The 21,736-nt window shown below is 37.0% G+C and overlaps 1 protein-coding gene across 16 annotated transcripts in view; it reads left to right on the top strand.

Annotated features, from left to right (window-relative positions):
* LOC100740891 (putative mediator of RNA polymerase II transcription subunit 26) overlaps positions 1-21,736 on the top strand; it is a 73,254-nt gene that overhangs the window by 44,170 nt on the left and 7,348 nt on the right. For 14 of the 16 annotated variants that reach the window (XM_033319473.1, XM_033319476.1, XM_033319478.1 and 11 more), the window contains 5 exons: positions 19,352-19,469; positions 20,084-20,215; positions 20,379-20,402; positions 20,651-20,686; positions 21,427-21,591. In XM_033319473.1, the coding sequence (XP_033175364.1) occupies positions 19,352-19,469; positions 20,084-20,215; positions 20,379-20,402; positions 20,651-20,686; positions 21,427-21,591 (475 nt within the window). The remainder of the gene's footprint in view (positions 1-19,351; positions 19,470-20,083; positions 20,216-20,378; positions 20,403-20,650; positions 20,687-21,426; positions 21,592-21,736) is intronic. The other 2 variants (XM_033319474.1, XM_033319475.1) reach the window with 2 other exon arrangements.

Below are 21,736 nucleotides of genomic sequence, written 5' to 3' on the forward strand. Positions count from 1 at the left end.
TTGCAATTTACGTAAAGAAATTTACGAATCGTAATGTAAAGTTCGATGGACGAATCGTCCATCTGTCCATTAAATCTATTCGTTGTCCTTGGATTCAATTTTAAATTCGACTTCTTAGAACGGAACGAGGTGAATTACAGAGACTGAAGTGCATTTACGTTGTTTTCGTTGTTTCTTTATCCGTTAGAGCCCGAACAGTGTGTGTAAGATTTTCCGACGTATTTTGTCCGATCACAGGAAGGTAGTTTTTGTCTCGACTTAATTGAGAATTTTGCTCAAGTTGCTTACTGAAATTCTTTCGAATTGTAATCGAGCGGATTATCATCGTTCGAACGACGTTTTACTTCTGAATTTTGGTTTCGTATCTCAATGAAGTTGCGTGGTCTGGTTTTGCGATTATCCTTGTCAGAGGTGTCGCGTAGCACCGTTCTCAGTGACGACTAATCAGAAATAGTCTTGATAATTCATAGAGAGAAGATATAAAGAAATATATATTGCAATAAATAATGTTTATACTGTATGAATATAATTTTCTGTTATTCAGAAACTAAGAGTTATTCTCAACGTCGTATATTAATACATACGTGCATAGCGAGTGATTTACATTTACTATCTATCTATTTAACTTAATTTATTCGCTGATATAGTAAGATGATAAATAGCTTTGCGTATGTCGTTTCGACGTAAAGTACTCGTGACGGTCGTACGTTTGAAACGACACGCGAACAATACGTAAAAGTATTAAATGCCGCCAAAAGGGTGCTAATATAATTTAATTTGAACGAACGACAATGTCGCTGTTAATTCTGTACCTAATTTTAATCCTAGCTTTAAACTCAACAAATCGTTGATATCGAACACAGTCCGAGTCTTCGTCTGAAAAAATTGATCAACCGTATGATGCGTAAATTTAGTTGAGAAGAAACCGTACGTAGATGAAAATTACGACTACAGTATCCGTTTGTGCTTTTTCGGCTAACGTGAATTCGTTCGATGTAATTCATATTTAAATGTCGAATACTCGTGCGTAAACAGGGAGAAGCCAAATTTATGCGTTACGTATTTTTAATAAGTATTCACTGAACGTTACTGTTTGAAAATTATTCTATTTGGTTCGAAGAGATGTTTAATTTCGTAATAGCTGTTGCAATTGTATTGATGAGATGTATTTATGTACGAAACAAATAAAGGCTGCATTTAAAATCCTAATCGATTGTTACGCTGGAATGATTTTTCCGATAGAACAGAAACAAATCTTTGTTTGTTATTTATTTTATCATTGAATAGTCGCGTTAAACGCATCACTTTTAATTACCATACGATGATGCGGGATCGAATGGTCGATATCGTTTGATAAAATCGTAAAATATAAGCGATGTGTAATACATATATTGCGACGCTTGTGAAATTAACAGAAAACCAGTCAAATGATTTTCATTACGCTGTAATCCATCAAAGTTTATAAGCGAACAAAGGAAACAATTGTTGAATAATGTATGAAATTTTTTAATAGGTGAAATCTGTCTTATAACTTATTATTACTTCAGTGCTAAGTTCGATATTAACGTTGATACGTGTTTCATTTGAAATGGATGTCGAAATGTTTAGTAAGAAAAATTTCCTAAAAAACAAGGAAAAAGGAAAGTTGGTTCAATGGCTTGTCCTCCGTAATTAAAATCTTCAAATTTCTATAATTTCCAAATCTATTAATTGATATTTCATAGATCGTTCGTGTTCGTACAAATCTCATACACTTCCTCCTATAAATTAAATAACGTTAACTACAATAAACACAATTGTTATTCTCAAATAATTCCTAGATGAAAGTGCAAAACACGATAAAACACGTTTCTCCGTATTTTATAGAATCGCAATTTAAAAATTCAATATTCAGTCAATCAGTTTTACGTGAAAACCACGTTTCGTTTAATTGATAATTGTAAATTAAAGCGTTTCTGATAAGAGTGATCTCTTTCGAACGCTGAGAAAAATAACAATAATTTTTCAGACTAATATCGAGTAACTTAAACCAACGCTAATAATTAAACTAATATTATTCGTTTCTTACAAAACACCTATTTTCCAAAAGTTTGTATCTATCGGATTATTCCTTTCCTCGAACTACTCCTTTCGTACCTTTTCTTTTTAACCACCGAGTGGTATAAAAATCAGTAAATCAACGAGGATGGACTTGTCGTATTTCTTTTTCTAGTCTTCGTACGAAAAATCTACAAGTAACAAGCTAATAAACCTCCGACTGGCAACTCTGCTCCATAAAGAAAGACCCTTTTCGCGATACGAATTAGGTAGCGGATTTTTATGCATTTCGAAGAAAGTTGAAAGAGCAAAAATCGAAAACCCACAGAATGCGCTCAATTCGTATTAAGAAGATATACGTAAAATATCCAATGCTTTCCGTATAATAGCTGCCAGGTGAAGCAATTTTCTACCTACGCTCCACTTTCCTAATTATATTGTCAAAAGTATGAATTTGCAGAAAAGCGTGTATCGTACCGTTTAGAATCGCTCTCGATAACAATAATTAAACGTTCGAGTTTTCGTATCGTAAACCGAAAACAGACATACGAACACGGCAAGAGGAAAAAAGAAGGCGAACAATCGGTGAATACGCGCGGTTCGCGTAATGAAAGGGTTGAACTCGCAAGTTGCGCGCCAGTCAGCGGCGTTTCGTCCCGGCGTGAAGTATAATCGTAAACTCGTTAAACCGTACCGGCTTTAATAGCCATTTAACAGAAGCTGGTTCGCTGAGCGTAGAGTTAGCATTGCGAGGAGAGCGGTAATCGTGCTCGCTCTTCGCTCGTCGTCTCGTCGAGTCCTACAACGACGTAGGAACCTGGAAAGGCAAAAAGAAGCGGAAAGGAACGAGTGGACGAAGAGGAAGAGGAAATCGTTAGAACGGAAGGGAGCGTAGTAAATAGGCGGTACTAACGGTGAGAAAGCGAGAGGAAAGCCACGACAACTCGCACAACGTTTGTAGATACCTTTTATGAATATCCTGTCGATGGAAAAAAAGGTGGACAAATAAGTGGGAACAGGTATCGATAAGATTTCGTTAAATACGGTTTGTTCGCGCAAAAATTAATTACTGAATAGTCTAGATGTATCGCAAAGATACATCGGTGTTTGGCAACGATAGCGGCACAACTCAAAAGATTTCAAAGTTGCTTTTATCGAATATTAGAAATATTACGTTTCTGTTTTTATCGCGAGGAACGGTATGCTTATAATCTCATGAGTTTTCTGTCGGAGGGCAAAATCAATCGGTTAGCTGTTGCGATCTCTTTGAAAAGCGTGTACCTGAAATGTGTCGCAGAAAGTAAGCGAGTATGCGTGGTTGTTATAATGTAGAAAAATTTTTAATATTTTTTTAAAATATTGCCTTTTCCTCGTGAAGAATATACTCGTTAAAAACAACTAGCCGGTTAATGAAAATTATTGCTTCTGCCGCGTACACCAACCTGCGTGCAGTCTTAGTTTTACAACGGCACTCACTCATCCTCGGTTGTTCTCTGACGCCACACGAGGAAGCGGTTGTACCGCTTTCGCGAATATGGAGCGACATATCTTGCGTTCGGTCGGACTTGTAACGTTTCGAAGTGACTCACGAGGATTCCTTTTATAAAATTTCAAACGCCATTGAAAATTACATTTCTTGAGTTGTGCCATCGGCGATGACAAAGAAGCCACGTAATAAACGAAACGTCGGTATATAGCGCTAATCATTTTGTAATTTCATCAGCACCGTAATACCGTGCACTGCGGATTTTTATGCTTTATATCTTCGTGTTTGTAATTAACACGTTAATTAAACACGCGCAACAGATTGAAATATACTACAAGAGTGTACACTACGCCATATTCATATTATAATTTATATTATATTTCTGCACTTCTTTCTCCCAGTTTCACCCAAATTATTCACATTATTGACAACTTTTTAATTCACGAAGCGTGTCTTATTTTAATCATTCCAGTTACTCTGATTATTTTAACTGTCGTAAAATTTTAATAAATTCGACCATCATCGTGTCAGCCAACGTGCCAAACAAACGAAACCTGAGCAGAGATTCGCTCCTTAAGCGCACCGATTACTCAGCTTCGAATGTCTCGTATATTTTTGCACACCGTGCGCGTTGCATTCTTGCGCCTTCAAATTTCTCGGAAACGCATAAAAATTCGCAATCCAATCATCGCAGAGTTAAAGCAAATATTCACGAGAAATTTCCAGAAGCGTTCGAATTTCCCGAGCCTCTGCACGCATCTTCTAACTTCACCTAGCCAGCTACCTATCTAACCGCTTGAGAATCGTTTCCATCGATCTGAAACGCACACACCGAACGAATAACTATAATCAGTTTGTGGTAGGAAAGGGGACCAAGGCACAATATCGTGTCGTTGCGTTATATTGCATAATTGGTCCGCGATGCTTGTCCAAGAACTTTCTAAATTAGCGGTACGCGCGTGATGCTCGCTGAAGAAGGGACATCGTTAAATGGAATGGTGTGATTCTTGTGGGGAAAAATTTAGAAGACCCGAGAATTTTCCAAGTGGAAGAAAGTAAATGAAAAAGAGAGAGAGAGAGAGAGAGAGGAAGAGACAGTTCGTGGTGTTTCGTACGTTCACGCGATAAGGATTGAGAAATATCGTAGAAGGCATCGTGGAGGGCAGCAATAGCGAAAGAGTTTCGAAGATCGAAGAAACTATGAAGGAGCCATCCGTGACGAAGAACACCGCTCTACGACCAAATCTTTCTGCAACAAATGGGTAAATAATTGCAATACGTAAGATATACGCTACTTTTTTTATTCGTATAACGCTGACCCAGATTTCGTCCATTAATCCGTGCATATTCCACGAATAAGAATAAAAAAAGAGTTTCACGTGTAGCCTCGTGAATGTTTCAGTAAAAGGTCTTGGTGAAAAGATTAGTACGAAGTACGGCAATGAACTGGTTTTACGTTCGATACAGTATAGAAGTTGTCGATATTTTGTCATGTACAGTGGCTTCCAGAACTTTCTTCTTTCTTCTTCTATAGAAGTTAGGACGATTAGTTTACTAGATGACGTATAAAAGAATTGTAAAGACATTGCGATTTTTTATCGGAGTTTGTAATGAAAATTTAGACATGTTTTGAAGATTCGTGTCAGTTATACAGGGTGGTTAGTAACTGGTGGTACAAGCGGAAAGGGGGTGATTCTACGTGAAAAAAGAAGTCGAAAATATAAAATAAAAATTTTTCGTTTGAGGCTTTGTCTTCGAGAAAATCGACTTTGAATTTTCGCTCGGTACGCGTAAAAAATTAAAAAAAAATTTTTTATTCTATATTTTCGACTTCTTTTTTCGCGTAAAATCACCTCCTTTCCGCTTGTACCAGCAGTTACCAACCACCCTGTAGATTTCAAACCGACGGTCGTGAAAACTTTGATTTTCGTCATTTCTAATCGTTTGTAGCCGATAACAATGTTAACAGATTTCGATAAAAATTTTCATCGTGTACGATCGATGCAAATGTTCAGATGACGTATCGTTTAAATTTTACCAGTCCAGATAAGAAAATTGAGAAAAGCGACCTTTATCTTTTTCTCGCGATTTCCTAACTTCTCAGAAAAAGAAAAAAAGAAGATGCAAGTCGTTTGATCCGATGAATTAAAAAAGTTATTCAATCGGAAAAGGTGTTGCAACAGTTTTCCAAATCACTGTATTTATGTAATACGATATAATATATCGTATACGGTATTTCGAGGTGTAAAAATTGCAGACGGGAAACGTGTAGGTTATTTTGAAAGGTATGTTGCACTTTTATACGTAACAGCACGACGTACAACATTATGAAGTTACGACTGCGCTGTATAATAAGAGAAACTTCGTGATTCAGGCGATAGTATTGCGAGATAGACAAACAATGATAGTGAAATGTATACCTATATTTTCACGTGAACTGTCAACGATAGAAGTTTTCCATATTGCTTTAACTACGATAAAGTTTCGAATAAAAGAAATAAACGAATCATGTAAATAAGAAAACCGATGGAACAGTCGTATGATTTTTACGTTTATTAATATCGAAATATTTTATAGAAGGAGGAATGTATTCCATGGCGAAATTATTTATGTTCGCCTACAATAGTTATACATATCTATTCGAGATACATACATTTACATTCGCGGTGTCTAAATGTATCAACACATCGACGTCGTTAGACGTGAATCGACGTTTTGTGTGTTTCGAGCGTAGCCAACAGCATGCGTGAAACGATGTTTTTTTATTTTTTCAAGCGTAGCAAACAGCACGCGTGAAACGAGATTTTCAAGCATTTTCCATTTACGTATTTAACTCGCAAAATTGTACGCCAGTTATATGCACATATACGTCAAAACTTACGTTAAAGAGGAGAAAACCGATCGGCAAATATTTCTTTTTTCGACATGAACTCTTCGTTTCTCGATTGGATGTCGTTAAACGCGCGACACTGGCTTAACGTAATTCATTGTTTCATTGTGTTCAAGTACGATAAGATAAAGCTGCGATCAACTTTCAATGAATATGGAAAATGACGCCTCATTGTTTACTTCAGCGTGATTATATATCTGAAAATCAATCTTACAACGATTCGTTGGACGTCTTTTAAAATAGATCGATAGATCAAACAGATACAAATTAATCAAACGCGAAATCTTGCAGGCATTCCTGTATTAAAACATGTAGTATATTATTTTCATTTAACCGCTAAACCGGTTTTGCGTGTTCCTGTCCTTGCACAAGGATCTACCATCTGGTTACTTGACGAAAATGTGTTAACATTATTTGCATACAATGTAACATTATAACATTGCCTTGAAACGAGGAAGAAACGTGTCGAAACAGCGATAATTCTCGATAGAATTCCTGGAAAATTATTATCGAAATTTTAACAGCAGAATGTTTGCGTTTACGTTACGCGAGTTATATCATTTTTTCATTCTACGTATATGTACGATAGTACTTTCTTGCGATATGATTGAATCAGGTACAAAAGGAAGTCAAAAGTAGCGAAAGAAAGTTTACGGAAAATAAAGAAATCCGGACATGGTCTAATTGACTGATTAACGATGTTTCCAGATACAACAAACCGTAATGCGAAATAAATGAAACGTGCTCTAAAGCAAACTATCGCGACTAACTTTCACGAAGTCTTGTAAATAATAATTAATAAAAAAGCTAGAATTTTCTTCCCACTAGAATGGAACAGCAAATAGAAATTCTGATCGTAATAGATTTCAAAAATATTTCTTCAAGTATACCAATTAATTATTTATTCTATCTGTTATTACGTTACGAAACAAACAACTGATCGCGAGATAGATAAATAAAATAAAATAAAATATATCATTCGTAGAAAGAGAAAAGATTCCTCGATGCGTTATATAAATTTTATATTTTCAACTATACGTTTCTATACGATAAAAATGCTAATTATCGTTATATGCCAGTAATACGAAGAGTCGCTAGTTCGTAGAATTTAATAAGGAAAAATTGAAATTATATACTTTGCAATTATAATATCGTAACGTCAGTTATATCAGATGCAACCATGAAACATAATATGTTGCAATTCCTGTTAGAAATTTGGCAGATCTTGCACAATCAATTTCCTGGAGGCGCAATATCGTCGAAACTGTTTGAAACACATGCACGCGTTCGGCTTCCGTTTCTTTCACGGCCGGATTTTGAAGCGTTTTGAAAGTAAATTCTTCGGTTGTACCACAACACCGCGTACTTACCGTGTTTCATTTAGGCAAAGTATCTCTCTGTCCAGTTCTCCGTGCCATTCTGCATTAAAATATCTCGGGTAAATAACCTGTCTCTGGTGAAAATAACTACGTACGCGCAGCACACCCCGAACCGGCGTCAAAGTGGCCGAATATTTATTAATCGACCATCTACAAGATATCATTGTGGATATATCGGTCGACTAATTAAAATATTTGCAACTGCTATTTATTTCATAGTCGTTGAACGAACGATCGGAGTATAGTGATTGTAACGCGTACTTGGGTTCTTGTGCGCCATCGAACTAATACTATTGGTGAAATTTTGCAAATTACCAATCACGAATTATTGGTTTTAATAAACTTTTTTGTATAACCATAGCAAGTTCGATAATAGGTAAATTGGATGAAATTTGATTTTTTATTTTTTTATTACTTTGACAAATCATAAATCATACGTATATCATTGTTGTATCGTAAAACGATGTAAAGCAAAGATATAAAAGAGAATTTTGTAACTTACGACCTGTAGTTTGTCAATGCTAACTAATATTGTTAATTGATAATTATCGCGCAATGGTGCACTAGTATCGCCTTGAAATTGCAAGTTACTTTGAAAATATATCGGAGCTATAGATAACTTTTTAGCAACATGAAATTCTAAATTAATAGAATGTCTAACGATAATATAAAAATGAAATTTGTTTGAAAGAAAAATACAGATACAAGGAAGAGTAGAAATGTTCATACAAAATATACGATACTTTTTCATTTCTCCAGGAACTCACATATTCTGAGGTTCGATTGCAATTTGAAGAGAAAAATAGATCAACTATCCGTTTAATGCTTCTATTTTAAGTTCTACGCGTGTCATTGTACCGTTCGACAAATTCCTATATCGCGACATTTATAAAAATATTTCAATCGATAAAATTTCCAAACATTATTTTTCCTCGGTATCGAGTTTCCTAACATAAACTTTGTGATATCTCAGGCTGTTAAAATCGAATTAATATTTAATTAAAGCTCAAGAACCTGACATAATATTTGCATACTAATTAACGATGAACTAGAAATTCACGAATGTGACTATTTTACTTTTATTTAGTAGAAAGTACAAAATTCATTCAGTGAAATTTAAATGCTTAATATCGTAAGTTAGACGCCAGAGACGTAAATTATAACAAATTATATACACGGAGATAGAAAAAATTAATTCACAAAATTACAGCTCCGTACGATTACTGCGCTCTTTTTTCATTTTCTTTTCTTATTTGCACGAATATATTACTTCCGCTCCGGGAGTACGCGAGTAGTAAGGTTTTCTGAATTTTATAAACTTTTCATATTTAACGTAGTAGAAACACACGAGCGTATAATTTATTTTGCTCATTCTACAACGCCAGACGATTCAACGGGGGAAAGAATGGTATTCTTTTGGAACCGTTAGATCGATCGAAGCGAAATTGAAATACCGAAGGTATAGTACTATGAGTAACTATCACGGAGGCGGTAATTTATGCTAAGCAGAACGGTTTCGACATTAATCAGAGCGTTACTAGTTAACCGAGTTTTTCTTTGTCTTCTTCCCTTCCTTTATTTTATCGTCTCCTCTTCTCTTTCTTTCATCTTCTAGCTTTCGCTTTAGCTTCTTTGATCGTGTATAAATTTGAGTTTACGATAAAACTGGACATTTCTCAAAATAGAAGAAACGCGATGTTATTGCCAGCTCTCTTAGCGATTACTATCATTTTTATCTTATTTCTGTTGTATCGCGATCATTGATCATTACTTTTACTTTATTGCAATGCGTGGTCTTTGCACGTTAACATTTCTGCGTTTCGTACGAAACTACAGATTCAGATAGAGTTTTCAAAATTACGATGAAAACGCGAGATACGAAAGAAATGACAATAGACTCGTCAGTTAATGTAACATAAGGGAAAAAACTGTACGATCGACGTAAGTTTTAATACTCCGCTTCAGAATGTACGTCGATGCTGTCGATATGGAACCGATAGCACGGAAAAGTCGAATTCGTTAGCCTATGAAGACCATTTTGACTTTGCTTTAATTCAACCGGTTGATACAACTCTTTGTATGTACATGTAAAAGTCCAATGACGTGAAATTGAAGGCGATATCGGAGACCAAAGTATTCTCCTTTCATTTTCTATTTTTATCCCAATTTTTGAACAAACCTTTAAGAGATCCACTCTTACGTAAGGTATTTTGCTCGATTACACCCATGGAACATGACAACGTCTGGCTGTTAAACCTCGCAATGGTTTAGCGATGGTTTAACATTAACGATCGCTTTGAAAATTTAATTTAAAATTGTACGTTCGTCGTTATTTCTTGCGCTCATCCGACTTTATGTAAATTCTTGTATCAAGCAAATTGGAGAAATTGATTAATATAAGAATTTACAGATTTCGGGAAATATGGGAACGCATTTAATAGAAAAGAAGGCAAGAGAACGCGAGAAATATCGCAAGCTTCTTTTTTTTTTCTTTTTATAAATTAGCAGAAATTCATATGGTTTTTAAACATTTAAAATCGTCAAAGTCCAGCTTGGTACAGAAACTGTACGCGGGCGAGACTCGTCATTTCCACTTAAAGGGTTAATATCGAAAATTCGTCCGTCGGAGTGGCGAAAAATTACTACAGAGACCAGTCGGGCTTTTCTCTAGTTTTAACGGCCGCCAGCTTTTCTAGAGATGCACGATATGCTAATGGACGTCGTAAAACGAAACGCGCTTTTGTTGCTCGCCGGATATCCTCTAGAGTCGAAACTTTCTGGCAACAGCACCGGTGGTTTCAGCGGCAGTCTGCGCCAGAAAGGGCATTGGCAGCCCCAAGTTTCGACAGTTTGGGGTGGGAATGACTTTCAAACCTGTACTACCATCGAGAAAATCGATCGAGTACGCCGCGAGCATTAATCGCTAATTATTCGCTATTCTCGGACGCGCTCGCTGATTTTTCATTCCGATTGTTCCAGCGATTGCGTGGACGTCGCAATTACCGCGTTAAAACGATATCCCCTGGGCAATTTAATCAAAACATACGTATATACTATATATAGGTATATATTTATTTATTTTTCTCGACTACGCAGCCCGGAGAAAGGACTTTGCTTACATATTTCCAACTCCCACTCGTTTCCATACAACACTCAGGGCACCAATTTTATCCGAAGATCCACGTCCAACCTCGTTCGCAAACGCGTCTAAGTTTGTACTATACAGAGTGTACCGAAAATCGTAAAAATAAGACGAAGAGGAAGAATAACACTTTTTCGTTCGAGGTATTTGTTTTCGAAAAAAAAAAAAAAAAAAATGACGCGTACTAACTGCAAGTTTCGAGATATAGAACTTCCGTTTCTGCTTATCTTTCGTATTATTTGTCAACAATAACCAATCTCATCAGGCCTGGTCAAACAATCGGTTTCAAAGTTTAATTGAAAATTATACATTCGTTGTTGTTTCTCTCGTCCGTCTGATTTTATGCAAATTCTTATATCATCCGATTTCTCAATTTAATTATTTATATAATTATTTAATTATATTAATTATACCATTCAATTTTTGTCGATGTAAGAATTTACATAAAGTTGGACGAGCAAAAGAAATAACGAACGTACAGTCTCGAATTAAATTTTGAAACCGGAAGTTTGACCAGGCCTCGTAAGTTTAGTGTCAAATCCGAAAGTGGACCTTCAGTTTCATACTGTTTTTTTTCTGAAAACGAAGTCTTAAATGAAACAATATTACTTCCTTCCGACTTATTTTTCCACGTAGAATCACTACTCGGAGTGTCGTGTCACGACTGTGGAAACACCCCGTGTGAAGATTAGTTGGAAAAGGGGATGGAAAAACTGCGATAGTCGGGCATCAAATCAAAAGAATTTTAAATTGAAAAATTATTCAAGATTTCGTGGATTTTTGTATAACACGTGGTGTTTTTAATTCAAAAAAGGAGTGTAGGTACTTTTTCTACAAATAAAACTAGCAATCAAAGAAGATGAAAAACTATGTAGAAAGTTACAAGTTAACAAATTATTCGAGATTTGTAGGATTTTATGCTATCTTCGAGGTATCCTCAATTTTGATCGTATCTTGTGGAAGAGGATGATACCTTTCCTTAATAAGCGAAACTTAGCAGAAAGTCGGATATGAAAAGCTATGAATTTGCATAAAGTTGCTGCACGGTAATACATTTTGTTTATCGCTCACAATTTAGATCGGCGTTTAATTGCGCGCGAGACGCGCAATAATAGCGAAACAGCAGATTTGATAATCGTGAAATACGAAATTGAGGGACAGAATGGAGTCAGCGATTTACGAATTCCTGCGGATCGATTTCAATACAAATAGGGGTTATTGACTTACGGCGCGTTTAACACGGCGCGAGGGTATCCAGTCTCGACAGGAAGCGAAAATTGAGACGACATAAATTCACGAACTTGGCAGGAAAGTGACGGGCCAGGGGAGAGAATCGTCGGCGTAGGGTCGAAAGGAGAATTGCTAGAGCAGATGCCAAACGTAACGTAGTCGAGGGTCGAAAGAACAGAAGAGTATTGATCGTTTGCTCCATTGCCAACCACGTACTTCCCATACCAACGAAAACCTGAATTTTAGTATCTCAAAACTATCTCTTCGACTCGTTATTTATAGCCACGTGAACAATCGTGACAAGCTATCAGCGACTGGGTTGAGATCGCGAGTCGATATTTACGATTTTTCGATAGAAATGTTAGCAACGATAGCGTTTGGCTAAAGTTTGCTAAGTTATCTTCTACAAACGGGTCATACCACGCTACGAAGTCGATCACGGGAATTTTATCTACGAAATGAAATAAGACGCGGTTCCTCTGAAATTTGGGACGGTTTCAGTCGTCCTTTTATTTTATATATTTTCCAATTTGTCGAGGAAATATATATCTTTGGATCTTGTAATCTTTGGTGAACAAACGAGGGGAAAAGTGGCTCGTAAAAGTATTTCGACGCTTTTAGATTCCTTTCGTGCAACTATAAAAAAACATTTGAAAATGCATTAACATTGTAACGAGACACGACTATCGTATGATCGTATTGGTAACATTTACAGCTATTCTGAAAATATACAGGGTGGTTGGTAACTGGCGGTACAAGCGGAAAGGGGGTGATTCTAGGCGAAAAAAGAAGTCGAAAATATAGAATAACAATTTTTCGTTCGAGGCCTTGTTCTCGAGAAAATCGACTTTGAATTTTAGCTCGGTGCGCGTGCACCGTCTCGTTATAACGGATCTCACTGTAGATCGTTGCCTCGATGGAAAAATTAAAAAAAAAATTTTTTATTCTATATTTTCGACTTCTTTTTTCGCGCAGACTCACCCCCTTTCCCTTTTCGCTTGTACCACCAGTTACCAACCACCCTGTATACAAAAGTTACAAGACATTTACCGCAAACATAAACCTGATAAAAAATAAAGATAATACCGTATGAATAGCTGTCTTAAACATATATTACGATAACCATAAAAAATGACTCCACAATTGACTGTTTAAATATTTTTGCAATCTCCATCTACGAAATATCTATTTGTGCTAAACGTCTCGTATGTACATTTTCAGACATATTACTTTATCGATATAATCATAGTACAGCCCTGCCGAGCTTAATCAAGTTATTACTGTTACGTATAGATATATACCGAACGTAAAGCTATATATATATAGCTATATATATATATATATATATACATACTTGTGCTACCTAACAGTAATGATTTGATTTAAACGAAAGTACAGTACATATATATATTTTCAGTTTCAATGCAAATGTAGCTTTCTTATTTAATATATCAATATATATATATTAAATAAGAAAGAATTAAAAAAGAATTGAAGATACAACGATCTATATCTCAGTCTGTTTCGGTACGTGAAATCAACGGCTGATTGTTCAATACTAAAATTCATTCCCCTGAAAATCACCTTTCGACCAGATAAGAAGCCTACTCGAATTAACACGACGGGATAGTCAGTCTAGTATCCTCTCCAGTAACTAAAGAAAATACTTGACGCGAAGCTCCTCCAAGCGTTTGAATATTTTCGCGAGCCATCGTACGTAGACTTAGACGCAATCGAGCCAGACCCACCCACTGTTCTCGTCTTCGAGACGCCTCTACGCCACAGATTTGACAACTAATTTCTTCCACTTTGCCCGGTGGTTTTCGCTCTTTTCGTTTGCCCGCCACTCCCACCCTTCCCACCGGTTTAGCGCAATATCCCGTGATATCGAACGAAACTCCGTGCTCCGTAGTGCGTATGCGCAGCTCGCGACATCGAAAAGAGTCCGCCGGCGATGTGCCGGCTAGCGAAGCTCATTCCAGAGATCGCCGAGCGTCGGTCCACTCGGCGATCATCATCGGGGGCGGTGTACCTGTCTACAGCGACGAATTTTCCTACCGTCACGTGCTGTTCTCCACACATACGCACACGGTTCTCCGCCGATTTCCCGCCAAATGACGACGGTATCGAGTGTGCACCGGGAACGCACGCCGAGGACACCGCATTGCGCAAACGACAGTGGCGATTTAATGAATTATTTAAATCTGTGACCGGACTGTGTGTTCGTGACGCGAGCCCATGTTTCGTGTTCGTCCGACGACAGCCTTCTTCGTGACACCGATAACTTGTGATGGATCTACCGCCCCTTCCTGTTGCCCACCACTTCCCACTCACCCTTCTTATTTCGATCTGTGTTCCACATTCGCTGGCTCGACCGGCTTTTGTCCAACGGATAAGAAGTAGATAAAACGGAGATCGTTTACGTAGCTCGATAAAATGTTGTTGATCGCTCGGGTTTCTTTCTCTTCCTTCTCTTCTTCTTTTTTTTTTTTTTTAATTTCTTACGTGGTTATAGGGTAAACGCGCAATCGCGTTTGCGACGAGGCTAAACGAGATAACGGTTTTGTAACATGTAATACGTAAACGCGAATCGTATGCGGAATAAGGAGCCACAGTTTTCTGTACTTTTTTCTATAAGTCTGTTTCTCAGTTAGACGATCCAGAACTGCCGAAGGTATGTTGTACGTACGATACGACGCTTTGTTGTTCTTCGTTCGTTTATATTCTTTCAGCTTTGAAGTAATCGGTACGTAATTATCGTATCGGGGATCTTTAACAAAGGGATAAGATCGCGAGTTAATTAAGGAGGATCATTAAATGATCGATTTATTATATTCGACCGTGTTTTATATTATTCGCGGGAATTAACGTCAGAAATTGTTCGTATATTACGATTTGTTTTCGCTCGTTATCGTATATCGATTGCTTATGCGTCAAACGAGACAGATTAAAAGAAATTGTTGTTTTCATCAATTAATATACGAGGCAGATACTCAAATGACCGTAGATCGTTACTTATCAAGAAACATCAATATATTTCTATGTTAATAATTAAGACAAACGTTAATTAAAATCAACACGATCGATACAACTTAAGCGAACTTGTTTCTAGCGCTTGACGCTTCTATACGTTTGAACCTTATTAATAAATTAATATATAATTATACGGATAATTGAAACGGATTTTACAATATGAAAAATACGATTATCTCCGTCAGGTGTAAATCGAACAAGATTTTCCTTTACTAAAACATAGTCCATGGAATATCGTTGAAATCAACCAATAACGGCGTGTTTGTTAAATTCGTTGATTCAAAGTTATCCGGTTATCGACATTAATCGCTTAACGTTATCGCTTGCGGAGGATAGAAAGTCGTTTAGCCTGCGACTAAAGTAACAAGAAGAAGCATTTAAAATTAGCGTTAACAACGTCAGTTACGTTTACGTAGCAAATAGTAACCAAGGACAGGTCAGAGGATGCTCCGGCGGTGGAAGGTTTTTCCCCCAACGTTCATAACGCTCTTAGAACCTGTATCCTCCATCGATTAATTCGAATCTCTGAAATAAATGAACATTATATTTCTCTACGATGACACTTTCGAAGAAAAGTTGAAACTCCGAAAGCAACGACGATTCGTTGAAATTACGGTAACTTCGTATTTGTAAAATTATCCACGGAAATGAAAAGATTCTCGCGTGGGTCCGATGACGAGATAATAACCGTGTTTTAATTAAAGCGCGAATACGCGAGGAAATACGTTCTGTCGTTGCAAATGCGCTACGTTGCATGGAATTCTTTCGAAAGACACTCGCTTTCTCGTTCGTTGCGATCTATGGAGCAGTTAAGCGCGCAGACCTCTGGAAAAATCTCAATGAACAAGTAACTGTGCTCAATTAAGAAAGTTCGTGGCAGAAAGAAAGAGGTACGTGGCAGTTCGGTATCTTCGTTCGAAGGCGTTCAAAGAATAATTTTTACCCACGAAATTTCTACGTATTATGGATACCGTGTTTCCACGTTCTAAAAGTTACTGCTTCGCGATACGTCATGTACAGCGATGTAGTAGTAGTAGTTTGAAAATCAATGACCTCTATATGGACTAATCGAATGGCTGTTTCAAAGGAAATAGATGTTTTCATGTTGCCATTCGACGTCCAATATGTCGTGGAAAAGAGCATGAAAAGAGAACGAAAGCGAGGGATATCGTTCGAGAGTGAATTTTACAAAAGAAAATTATAGATGAGATTTATCGAGGCGAAGGCAATGTTTAATGTTCGTCGATGGCATCAATTTTAATTAATTTCGTGGAAGAAGATTATACGAAAAATTTCTAGACGCCAGAGTAAAATCGAATCTCTTCGGATGAGATTTTTAATTCATTTTCTTTTCCGCAAACCTGTACATTTATATATCGATCGATACGTTCGCTGATAGCTTGGTATTTCGCGTAATAAACGAACGATAGTTCTGTTTCGTCTTATCGTTCTGTGGATCGAAGATAATTAACTTTTTCAATAGTTTCTAATGACAGGGGTCTCGCGTCTAAAAGTATGCAAATAAGGCTGCAAGCTCTGAGAACAAACGTCAAGGAAAATCTCGAATTCAGCATCTCGTAAAAAGCATAGAACACGATTAAAATCCGTTAGGCAGTTACGAGAAAAATGCTATTCGCGAGGAAAACTCCGCTGCGATTCGACCACATAGATTTGGCGACCTAAAGAAATTTCTTATTACACCGCAATATGACACGTGGCAACACACGCCGCTATTGGTATAATTAACAGTTTAGCCCACGTTATACATCGTAGTCACGCAATTTTACCTACAAAAATTCAAAACACAGGCAAAGGTTACCCGTGAAAGGTCAGTTCAATGAATTCTTAAATGGCAGTAGGCTACAGTTATTCGGTCAAGCGTATCGTTACGTATAGATTCGTTAATTTTAATAACATTACTTGTATTATAGTTTGAAATACTGGCAGAGAAAATTAATAGATACTAATTCTTCCTTCCGCATTTTTCTTCTATCTTCCTTGTAAAATGCTCGAATATCTGGAAAAATACGGATAATACGAAAGAAAACGTTTCAACCAGAAATTGTACGCTATCGAAGGATACACACTGCGTTTTTATATATTTCATCTTAAGATGACCTTGAAACATCCTACGAAGGCGGCATTAAAATTCTTATATGGATAACTCGAGAAAAAGCAACGAATGATGCGAAAAGAACGACGTCAGAGACTTTGTCTTCCTTTTAAAATGCGTAAAATGTCACAAGCGTGTTTAAGAAGATCTTAGAAATTGCTGCAAAATCTAAACGATTCTTTGAAAAGCTCATCGGCTTAAATAAAACACCGTTTATCCCTGCGGCGATTAACAACTCAGTGAATTTTTCACGATCCTTTAACGACGAATGGTCTTCCTCGTTTCGCTGCTGACGTGGTAGTTGCAAATGTTTTCGTATAGTTTCTCCACAATTCCGTCAGTGTCACCCACGATGTTTAAGAAGCTCCGTATCGAACCGATGGGAAACAAATGACCGACTGATATTCGCGTCGTTGAAATATCATAACTCGGATATCGTGTGTGTCACGAATTACCAGTGTCGTTAACTGTATACACGTCAATCCAAAATAAATTTCCATTTACTATAGAAACTGTAAATTTTAGTGAAAAGTGATATAAATGACATTTAGTGATACGTTTCCTTTATACTTCCAATAAACCGATTACGTATTTTATAAAAACCAGTTTCAAATCGTTCGATTATTCTCTTTCGTGTTTATACTCCGTACAACGTATCGCTTTTTATAAATTGAGTTATTTTCTCCGATTGTGTACCTTACTACGTATATAGTCTATTTCCCCAGATCGTTTCGCGTACTTTATTTTTATCATTCTCTGGCAATTTTTACATTTTTAATAACGGTACCCTCACTTTTTCAACCGTATCGTAAATTTTTCTTTTTTGTCGAATAGAAACGTGACTCTTGCTCGGTTTGATTTACCTTTTTCGTGAAATATATAACACAAGTTATTCGCCCTGCGTATACTCGTCGTCGCTTGATTTTAACTACATCCTAGAGAATAACAAGTTCGACGATAAAACGAGTAAAGTCGAAGCGAATTCTGCGAATTACGAGCCAAGCGATTTGATGTAAAATTACGAAGTCGTAGAAATCTCGTACGAAGGAAGAACGACTTGTAATTCGCCTGGATTAAATTCCGTTTAAATTAAAGCCCGCTAGATTCCTAAAGCCTATGAAGCGTTCGCCGATCCGTCCCGAGGTGCCGTCTCGAGAAAATAATAAAAAATAATTAGAAAACCGAGATCGATGGGAAACGAGGATTCTAACGGTGGCTCGAAGTTGATAGTCGAGTGCAATGGCATCGTCGACGTCGGAATCATCGAAAGGTGCGAAGAAACGAACGGTTTTAACCGGAAGGCCTCGAGTCGCGAGTGCAAGTGCGAACGTTGAGGACGAGAATGGACTCGCGTCGAGTCGAAACGGCGAGGATGGTCGCGATTCTGGTTTGTCGTCCGAGTGTTCGACGCCGACCGTAGGATCGCCGGTGCCAAGGCAACGAAGAGCTACGAGCAATCCTATTAACATTGCCGCCTCTTTGCTGAAACCACGTGCTACGAGCCAAATTGGAAGGTAGCTTCGTTTCTCAGAACGTTGGTCGATTGTTCGTTCGTACGGAGGTTTTCGCGGTCGACTAGCAGTAAATACGATCAACCTTTTTGATTGAAATTGAACATAGTTTGATACATACGTCTTTACGAACCGATCGGTTCTCCACGAATCGATACGACCATTCGCAAAGCGAAGGAGTTCGTTTGTCCTTGGAAATAACGCTACGAGCGAGAGTTACGTTCGCGAGAAAGAATATGCAAAATAAATAAGATCGATAGCGAACGATAAGAAAAGTTTTTTAATGGCCAAAGATTCGCGTGTTTGAGAGATAACGCACGAGGAAATGTTCGATTTAAGAGGGGGAATTCTTCGAGGATAATTATCTCTTTTTCGAGATATTCGTTGGAAATGACGCATGCTTTGGATCGTTCGTTAAAAGTACAAGCCAAAAGTATGGTCGGTTTCGATCGAACATCGTACCGTGTAAGAAAATCTGTGAAATGCGTTACTTCGAAATTATAACGTTCTTGTACGCGTGTTTGTTCCAGGACCGACTGCGACAAGACGACAAAGGTTTGGCGAAATAAATCCGTCACCGATTCACCACGTTCCATAGATAGTACACGTAATCGTCAATTCTCCAGTCCTTTAAGAATATCGAGAAACGTAAGTCCCTCTTCACACGATCTGTCTTTTTATTATCTTTCGCTGGTTCTTTATTTTTCTTACCACGTTATAATCGTCGTTCAAAAGATGTTCGACCGACTATTGTTAAATATTTGGACACCACGGTGTTCGAAAGATTATTCATCTGTTATGGACTGGTATTTTCGAATCGAATTAACTGTTTGTCAAATATATCAGAAGATTTGTCACGGCTAATAGAAGCGTACGTTTTATTTATTCGCAATTCTTTGCGCGATAAATGATAAAATAAATAACGAAGTCTACACAGGTAATATTCAAATTTTATATTATTCTTAATGTCTCGAGTAGACGCGTATTATATTTTACATAAAACTCAACTTGTCGTTCTACTCGAACTAAATGGCACAAAATTTATTACAATTGGATCGAATCGATTCGAATATAATCGCGATATTAAATCCAGTGGTGTATAAATATTTTTTATATTTTTCATATTATACAAACACACCCTACGAACACATACTGTGTATAGATGGAGAATAAGTAAATAAATAGATAATAAATAATAGACAAATAAATAGCTTTTCGTAGACACTGTACGTATAATAAACCTGTGTGATATCTCGTTTCAGATCCAATCACCGAGTCTCGACTCCGGAGATGAAGGGAGTCTGCGAGTTGATCGCGATACCTATCAACACATGTTTCAAGACATTGGTTCAATAAAAACAATGCTCCTGAAATTAAAACGGGTACTACAGGAGGTATATTGAATAAACATTAAATTCAAGCGATCGACGATAAAACGCTTTCTTTTTTTTTGCATTTTTAAGTCCTACACACATACGTATATCGATGTGCTTTTGTATTAACACGCATTTTTTTATGTTTTTCATTATTCTCATCAACCATGATTTTACCTTCAAGTCAGAAGAGAACGGTTTGACGAGGGTACGTTGTTTTCTTTATTGCACATATTATTTTAAATGTTACTTTTGCTCTTATATCGAGTTTCTACTATCGTGTTATTCCTTTTTTACTACTGTTATAATCTTTCTTTATTTTTCTTTTTTTTTTTTTCTTATATAATTTTACTTATCGCAATCGTATTGTTCCATCGTTGTATTTATCGTTGTTATAATTTTTGTCCAATTGTAAGATGCTAAATAGCCGTACAATGCTTTGCGTTATGTTTACAGGCAGAAACTCTCAACCCATTCGATAATGCTATGAAGGTCAGTTTTATTTTCAATAAATATCTGTTTACGTTTATTCGAAATCTCTTTTTTAGCAAATTTTTAGCCAATTTGCAAATTTAATATCGAATATGGAAAATATGCATTTACGAAAAATATCGATATCCGAGATATTGAGAGCAATAGCGCGTCAGTCAGAATCGATATTCCGGTTAGCTGGGCAAATTGATTAATTCGTTTTCTAAGGTATACACGCGCGAGTAAGAATTCCTTCATTTTTGTACGATTATTGCCTTAACACGCCTCGTATGGTACAAATTAATGCCACGAACCGACATTCAGAAACAAAGACACGAGTGTACAGCGTGGTCCGACTTTCTCTCTCAATATCTTGTTCGAAGGCTTCAAAGATACAGAGAGCAACTCCTGAAAACCGCAGAAAAGAAGCAACGATACTCCTAAAGAATCCGCTGAATCTAAAATCCTCTAAATTTCGTTGCTAGCTTCTTCGGCATTGACGTTTTAAAATTCGAAAGTACGAAAAGTAGAACGTCTGATCGCAGTAATTCACCTTCGGTGTATTTCCAAAAAAAAAAAGAAAAATAATAATCTGAAAGGAAGCTGAAAACAATCGTGTAAGTTGCATGGAAATATAATTTCCACTCTGTATCTTTGACTTGAAAACTTCGCAACACTAGACTAGAATCTTCAGCGGCTAGGAATATCACGTTGTCGTCGTTATAAAGTGATGCAATGTATGCAAATTTGGCAAATTTCAGAATGGTCTCTTCTACAACCTGAACGAAGTTGGTACCGCGGATGTGAGTACCTCTCCGGGTAGTGGTGGTAGCAGTATCGCGGATGAATTGGCCGATTTACGTAGGCAGGTTGTCTTTCTGCAAGGCCAAATTGAGGATAGAGATCGAACGATACAAATGCTACAGGTAAAAAACCCCCCCAAAAAAAAAAAAAAATGAGAAATAATATAAAACAGATTTTCTAATTTATAGAAAGATTGTTTGTAAAGGAGTAATATCTTTGTATCGAAACGTCTATGTCTGTACAAACTTGTAGGAACCTTGTAATAAA

This window comes from Bombus impatiens, unplaced genomic scaffold, assembly GCF_000188095.3.
Source record: "Bombus impatiens unplaced genomic scaffold, BIMP_2.2 scf_0155, whole genome shotgun sequence".
In the NCBI taxonomy this organism is placed as follows: Eukaryota; Metazoa; Arthropoda; class Insecta; order Hymenoptera; family Apidae; genus Bombus; species Bombus impatiens.